Below are 8374 nucleotides of genomic sequence, written 5' to 3' on the forward strand. Positions count from 1 at the left end.
CTAATCACTAATGCATTAAATATAAAAATTAGAAAAACACTTGTATGGAGCTGATTCGTGGTTAATAATAAAAGTAGGATAACAGAAGGAAAATAGAAGCTTTTGAAATATGTGTTTGGAAAACGATATAATTAAAAAATAAAAATTTGATTATAATAAACTCACATTTTTTCATCGTTTCTGAATAATATTTTGATAAAGGTTTCCTAATATAGTAACTGTCGTGAAAAAAATCACTACAAAAAATACATAATAATAAAAAATATTTTAAGGGTTGCGTACTATATTCATACTAGATAGGTATATTTTGCCCGCCTGATGCTTAAATTCTGCTCATGCACACTAGCCAAGCGTTAAAAATGACAGCTTCTAGTCGCAGGTGGGCTTTTCATGATGTATACATTGTTGTTTTTCTTTTACTCCAATAAATGATGTTGCAAGTCTTACAAAAGTTGTGCACCCCTAAACTATGGTTACTCAAAAAATAGAAAATTTTTATTATATTTTGTATTTTATCATGTAAATTTATGTAATTATGTATTTTGTTTTTCAGTTTTACTTCCTGAAATTGTGGCATCGTATACTTATTTAGAAGCGGATACGGCTAAACTTATTGAAAAGTTTGAATGTTTTATGAAGTATGTATTAATTTAAAATTAAGATGAATTTGAATTAATTTTCATACAAGATAAAAATTTATGGTATACAATTTGAGCTATTTATTCAATCAAGTGTTTACGTCAACACAAACATATTCTTTTTAAGCAATTTTTACGCTTACCTATAAGTTACTTTCTAGTAAAATAATGTATATATTTTGAAGAAAATTTGATAGTCAATAATGGTTTATGACAGACATAGACTTAGCAGTGCCGTCCAACCTGGTACTTTTTAGGTATTATTATATTTTTTTTTCCTTAGTAGGTCTTTAGGCCACTGTTTTTTTAGTTTTCTACATACATCACGGGGAAGGAAGATTGAGGATAGTTGTTTGATGAATGGGTTACTGTGAGAGATTAATTCAGTAAAATTTGGCTAATTGATCTAGGGAAGTGGTTCTCAATCTTTTTAGGACCGCGACCCAAATTTTCTTCCAAAAATCTATCGCGACCCCCATGGTTAGGTTATATAATAATAATTATCGAAAATAGCGCGATAACGGTGTGATTCATCGGGGCTCGGAATTTTACGGATGATTAAAGTATTAATCACTAAACTGAGTAAACAGCATAAAATAAAATAATATTTGATCTTATTTATTATATTTTATCTTTATATTTTATTATACCTGTAAAAGTAATTAATACTAAACGTAGATTATGATACGAGGCGATATTATGTTCCAAAGAAATAACTCGCCACACTAAACAATTTAATTTAAATTCAGTACCGGTGAGACGTAGGTAGTAATTATTTTCGTAATTATTACATTCGTTATTAATTTTATTATTTATACAAACAAGATGAGTGAAAACTTTAAATTAGTACCGTTGTTTGGTGCTAGAAGTGATATACGGCAACATTTTGGTTTAAAGTTAATGAAAGGGGATTATATTAAATAAAAATTAAATTTTTTCTAAAAAGTGCATATGTAATATATTAAAACAATATGTATTCTTTTAATATGCTTTCAATACACTCATAATATAATATGTATTCTATACTTTTAATGTTTTAATATGCTTTGATATCGATATCGCAATACAATATCGGGGAAAAAAATACCTATCGATATTGAAAATTATATCGTTGGCCAACACTAGTTTATTGTAGTCTAAAGTTAACTGTTTTATACTTTAAGTTTTTATGTATGGGCACCAGGTTAGGCGTTTATTTAGAGTTAAGGGGGCTGCAGCCGATGAAAAAAAAGTGACTTTTAGACCAATAAACTAGAAAAAACTGGAAGAATTTGGTTTGACAGATTTTAATTTTGAAAACAGATTATGATTGATCTAGTTAACTAGAGAATGATCGAAGCGATTTTGAATTTTTTTTTTTTTTCAGCTGTGATATCTTAGAATAATAATATGATATTTTTGTATTTATATTATTCATTATGACACTAACATTTGGAATATTCAAAATCGCCTCGATCATTCCCTAGTAAACTTGTTGATCAATCATAATCCGTTTTCAAAATTAAAATCTGTCAAACCAAATTCTTCCAGTTTTTTCTAGCTTATTGGTCTAAAAGTCACTTTTTTTTCATTGACTAAGTAGAGCCCCCTCCAGCCCCCTTAAGGTTTATTTTATGATACAGAATTTAAATATATTGAAAAACATTATTACAAACAAAATTAATGTTTAGATTGGTTAAATCTAAACAAAAAAAAAATAAAAAAATCTAACTAATCAATAGCCAAGAGTCACTAATGGGTAGTTGCTTAATTCACAACTTTCATGTCATTAAATAACTCTCAGCATATAAACTTATTGTGCAAAATTGTATAGATTGTTTATTTCAAATAAAAATATAAAAAAAAAAAAAAAAAGATTGGTCAAATCTACATTAGTTTTGACTTTTGATAAAACCTGCTACAGCCCCCTTAAACCAAGATGTTTAATTTAATTTGCCATTTAAATTGTTTGGTTGTTTAATTTAACAGGCGGTGAGTCAATATTTTTAAGTGGAAAGGTTACTTGAATAGATTTAGATGAATATTGTTGATTTTGATTTTCCACCTGTTCGCCTTCAAGCTAATCATATTTAAATGTATTGAATCATATCACTGGCTGTAATTTGATTTTGGTTAATATTTTTTTTATGAATTCATACTTAATTGTCTATTTTTAGACAAATATTATTCAGATTACACATCCGTGGTGTTCATTAGATCCAGTCCAGTCTAGGAAATATTTTAAAATAATTTATACTTATATTTTGTAAACAATTTTTGTTTTCAGGTTTATTGCAGTCAATTTTGATAAATATTTTTCAGACAAATCCCAAGATTATATTGTAAATAAATAAGGAATTGATTACGATGTCTTTGAAAAATATATTATTGCATTACGGAATAACTAAACTATTTCTAATTAAGTATTTGATAAATATAATTTGTGTACTGTGTACATTAAATATTTTAGAATTAAAATAACAATACCTTGAGAAGTTTTTAATTTTGGTCATTATGATTTATGATAATTGTTATAATGTATGAAATAAAATACAGTCACAATTTTTTAATACCAGTGTTTTTATCATTTATTTATTTAAATTTTATCCTAGTAAAATATTTAGCATGTCTGTCAGGTGTCAGCCCCTGTAAAAAAAACTAATTTCATTGATAAAATATGGATTGTGTGGTGTCCTTAGTTTGAAGCTTGATATTATAAGCATAAAATATAAATGGGAATATTCAGTTATCTGGATACTAGAACCTCTAAACTAGTCAAACAACTATTTTTCTACATCTGTATTATTTGAATTTAAAAATGATTTATTCTTTTAATCTAGTATCTAATCAATAATATAATTAGTAGTCACTAGTCACCATTATAATATTGATTCAATAATAAAACCTATTTGAAATACTTATATTAATATATAAGGAAATTAAAAGTGGTAATTTTCTGTCTGTCACACCAGGCAGATGTTGTTTTTCTGCAAGGTCCAAGTACCTACTTGATTCTGTATAATCTTAATAGGTACATTTTATTTAAAAACCAGATTTTATTGCATTCTTTTTATTTTTATTTATTTGTAATATAAATGTTGTTACCAAGGAATTGGGTAAGTATGGTATTTACTTCCATAATTTCCTGAATTATTATTATCTTATTTAATTTGTTTAATGTACCTATCATACATTAGAACATTACTATAAACCAAAAAACTAAAATATGTGAGCATTCAATTTTTTTTTAAATCAGTTGAATCATTTTGAACAATGCTATTTATAGTAGGAGCATACCCAAGAATTTTTCAGAGGGATCCAAATTTTTTTAACATGTAAAATGTATACAAACAGTTGTTTGCATTTTAAGAATTATAATTCTGTCAATTATTAGGGGGGGGGGGGTCAAGACCCGAGCTCCCCTTGGGTACGTCCCTGATATATAGAGTAAAAGTATTGGGTACTTTTTTTTACTTAAGTACCAACAGAGGTAGATACATATTATCATGGATTTTCTACAAAATATGAATTTGCATTAAATTAATAAATTATATTCCAGCATAGCCAAACAGGATGGGGATGAAAAGGATAATACCCATGACCTTCTTTTCGACATTTATAATAACTTATAATACATAAGTATAAATCGGTAACCATGAATTATATTTTTAATAATCAAATAGTGTAATATGTTAAAAAATTGGCCACATACTCCCCCAAGGCAAAATCATTTAAGCTCCATATCCAGTGTTTGGAAGTAACGGATTCCTTTTTACATAAAAAGAACGAGAAAATGAACAAGTTCTTTTTTTAAAGAAAAAATAACAAAATTTTCATTCCTTTCTAGCTCCGATAATTTACACAGATATGTTAGAAATTGAAATTAAGATATATATTTTTTAATGAGTATAATGTATATTGCCAATTAGTGTTAGTTATTGAGTAACGACGTTAATCGTTTCTCATTAGTTACTAGTATCTTTATAAATGTTTCTTAATGTTATAAGTTTTAATTTATATAGAAATGAGTACCAATATAAAATATAATTATTATCATAGCAATAAACGATAAGACAGTTGACATACGTTGGCCAACAATTTAATTTTGAAGAAAGTCTCAAACTACAATTATAAAATATGTAGGTACCTACTTGTAGGTTTATATTATAATTTGCTTGTTGGAAAATTAATAAATTATTATTATTATTAATAATTAAAAATTAAAGAATTATGCATACGAAAAAAAACATTTATGATTAAATAAGAATTTTTATTTTATTTGGAACTAAAAAAAGAATTTGTTTATTTGTTGTTCCCTTGGAAAATGAACGAATTCTTTTTTTTTTTTAAGGAACAAGGACAGAACGAATTCCTTTTTTTAAAAAAAGAACGAGGAACAGAATGAATTCCTTTTTATAAGGGACTTTCCAAACACTGTCTATTGCCAATGTGAGAAGTAAACCATGTGTCGACCAAAACATACCCATGTTGACACATTCCATATCCAATCAACATACCTACATGGCATCATGTTGCTATCCGTCTAGATGTGCCATGTGCGAAACGGTTTACTTCTTTAATGCTCCCAATACAGTAGATATTTTAACTTGTAATTTTTCAAAACTAACTGTACCTATGCATATCAATTTGAATAAAAAAAAATTAGAAAGTAATGAGCTACTTAGTAAGTTTTAAAATAATTTACATTAAAAACATTGAAATTTAATTCTTCTAAATAATATATAGATTTGTGATGTCATTTATAAAATATATTTTAGTGTTTGTAATTTGTTGCGGTTTCAAATATGTATCTGAAAAAAAAAATGGAGAAATCTATATTTTTGTACTGTCTTGTATAACATGTACTTATTACTAGAGAAAGAAGGATTGTAAAATATTAAAAATTATATATTGTAATAATTTATTTGTTTTTCAGTTTTTTTTTTAAATTTGTTTCAATAAAAATAAATTTATGATCATTATTCAATAATAGCTATGAGGGAAAATATATAAATTCATATAAATTTAGGATTAAAATAAGTTGTAATATTATAACTTAATAAATAGTAATTTCATTGAATGTGTACAATAGTATACAAACACTAGGTAAATTACACTACACTAAATATACACAAATTGATATTCTTGATAAACCAAAAGACTGGTTTGCAGTCTTCTAATTATGCTGAATCAATTGTAATTATTTTTTGTTCTGTTGAGACTGGCTTGAACGTTCTAATTTTTCAAAATGTTTCCGAGCGTTTTTTATGTTCAATAAAGTGGCAGCTGAAGGAATATGTGGATCAGACATAATAACCATAATATATGTATTTGTTGTAAATAAATCTATAAAAGCGGCAAAATTTGAATTTCTTACTTCCATGCTTTGGAATTGAGCAGCTACTTTGCTACAACTAAGTTTAAATTGTTTTATGATATTAGAGACTTTTTCAAAACGATGAATATCACGTTGTAGATTTCGTTGACAATGTGAAATAACAAGGAAAGTTGCACGTTCAAACAATAATACTTCGTCACCGTCCATTAGATCAGCAAACAATGTTAAGCTTTGTTCAAGTTCTTTAACATTTGGTATCAATTTATACACAATTGAAGACCAAGCTCTATATAACGTTTCATCCCAAATTGATGTCTTGAAACAAGAACAGTCAACTGGTTTGGACATATTAATTATTTCATTTTCCCGGTCTGAAAATATCTTGTCACGTTGATCTTCTTGCAGCAAATCCATTTTATGAATTAGACAAAATACCTTCGCAGACGGAGAATTTTCATAAATTGCACTAAGACAAGTCTCGTAGTATCTTAAATCTCTTTTAAGTTCTTCATCTCGACTCTCCACATCAAATACATAAATAAGCACTTCTACATTGCGAAAAATGTTCTCTCGTTGACTGACAAAATAGTTTTCCATAAATGCTTCTTGTCCTCCGCAATCCCATAAATTAAGCACTAGATTCCCAAGAAATCTAACATGGGAATGTTCAACGTCAATCGTCGCACCCAATCGACTAGTGTCTTTGGCTATGTAGTTGGCAAAAATTATTGATCTCATGCTTGTTTTACCAGAGCCGCTCTTGCCCATCAACAACACTTTTTTCTTCATTTCGGAATTTTCGAAGCTCGCTAACGATTTTCACGAAATGCAACTATTTTTTGTTGGCCGAGACGTCGGTATTATTAACCTTACCGATTTCCAGGTCGTATGAACGGCAAAACAAAAAACGAACGATATGCCGGTAGTTTCAATGAAATTTGGTAGGCAATAAGTACAAAACTATTAACAGTTTACGATAATAATTAATAGTAGAATACCATAAATATTATACGAAAGCGTTTACAATTTGAAGCGTTGAAAAATAAAACCGACTCGAAAAATAAAAAACAAATCAGTGTTTACTGTTTAGTGTTTATAGTAGGATATTGGAACACATCAAGAAATTATTATCACAGAATAAATTTATTATTATTATTATTATTAATTTATTATCTATGATCTTCTGTGGTAAATCGTAAATGTGGTTATACCACAGAATAGAAAGAATAATTATACCACAGACAATGTAAAAATTTGCTATAGACAGTTTGCTATAGTTTGCTAAAGCGAATTTCTTCTTTATGATAGTATAGTCTGTGACACGATTAAAGATAATAATATACAGGTTAGCTATCGGTCGCCTAAATTACATTGATAGCTGCGGTCAGAACTCGTTACGGGCTTAGTACACTATTTCACCACATCTGTAGAGCGCTAGTAGTAAGTAGGGGTCATTACAGTAAGTTATATTATAATTATACTTATTTATACATTTTACGATATTGCCCTTTGACAAAATCACATTTGCGCCTTGCGGTTTACTATTATGATTTTTTTTCGTCCAATAAAGTGTGTGTAAGTATTTTTTTTAATTTAAGTTTAAAAAGCTTAATATTTGAAAAACTTGATTTATTACATATATTTTGTACCTATACCTATAATTTGTTTGAGAAAAAAAAAATTGGTTAAATTATGCATACATTTATTGGTGTTATAAATATAACTTAATTTATATAATATATTATTATAATTTATAAATATCATAATATGATAAATTATATACTACCTATATAATGGAAATTAATAAATATTATTGTATCTAAGTTTTCTCTTAATAAATATTCAGTACTATTTGATTAATTCATTTAAAAAAATTGGTTAAATTATGCATATATTTACTGGTGTTATAAATACAACTTAATTTATATAATATATTATTAGGGCCCGGATTTACATGCAATAAAAATCTATAAAATATGCAGATTCATATTATAAATATGCAAAAAATATGCAAAATGATTTTTTTTTACAAATTAACAATATACCTATTATGTATAAAAATTGTTTATTAATAAAAAAATGCAAAATAAAATTTTTAATGACATTGTGTAAGTATAAAAGTGTTATAAATTAATTAAAGTATTACTATTTATATTAAATTATTATTATTGGATGAATACCAGCATGAAGTAATAAATATGAATTTCAAGTTTTCGAATTGAAAACTCCTACGATTATCTCGAAGCATACTTTTGTACTTGGAAAAACTTCTTTCCACGTCACAAGATACAATTGGTGCATATTTAAAACTGGATAAATTTTCAACTGACAGTTCCTCGTCTTCATCACATTCAGTTACCTCGCCGTTGATTATACCATCGTATTTTTTGATTGTTTGACGTGTTTGGGTAATAATAAA

The 8374-nt window shown here is 26.9% G+C and overlaps 2 protein-coding genes across 3 annotated transcripts in view; one reads left to right on the forward strand and one right to left on the reverse strand.

Moving 5' to 3' along the window:
- LOC100162297 (myb-like protein X) overlaps window positions 1-5300 on the forward strand; it is a 14168-nt gene extending 8868 nt beyond the window's left edge. Inside the window, exons 8-9 of one of the 2 annotated variants that reach the window (XM_029487284.1) lie at window positions 554-638; window positions 4969-5300. In XM_029487284.1, the coding sequence (XP_029343144.1) occupies window positions 554-638; window positions 4969-4999 (116 nt within the window). In that variant the 3' untranslated portion in view covers window positions 5000-5300. Of the gene's footprint in view, window positions 1-553; window positions 639-2904; window positions 3130-4968 lie in introns of those variants that run through there. The other variant, XM_001952810.5, reaches the window with a different exon arrangement.
- A 221-nt stretch (window positions 5301-5521) lies between these two features.
- Window positions 5522-7238, reverse strand: LOC100168532 (ras-related GTP-binding protein A). The gene has a single exon (XM_008186934.2). The coding sequence runs from the start codon at window positions 6742-6744 to the stop codon at window positions 5818-5820; it is 927 nt and encodes a 308-aa protein (XP_008185156.1). The 5' UTR covers window positions 6745-7238; the 3' UTR covers window positions 5522-5817.
- Window positions 7239-8374: the final 1136 nt, after the last annotated feature.

The sequence above is a fragment of the Acyrthosiphon pisum genome, chromosome A1, assembly GCF_005508785.2.
Source record: "Acyrthosiphon pisum isolate AL4f chromosome A1, pea_aphid_22Mar2018_4r6ur, whole genome shotgun sequence".
Taxonomy (NCBI): Eukaryota; Metazoa; Arthropoda; class Insecta; order Hemiptera; family Aphididae; genus Acyrthosiphon; species Acyrthosiphon pisum.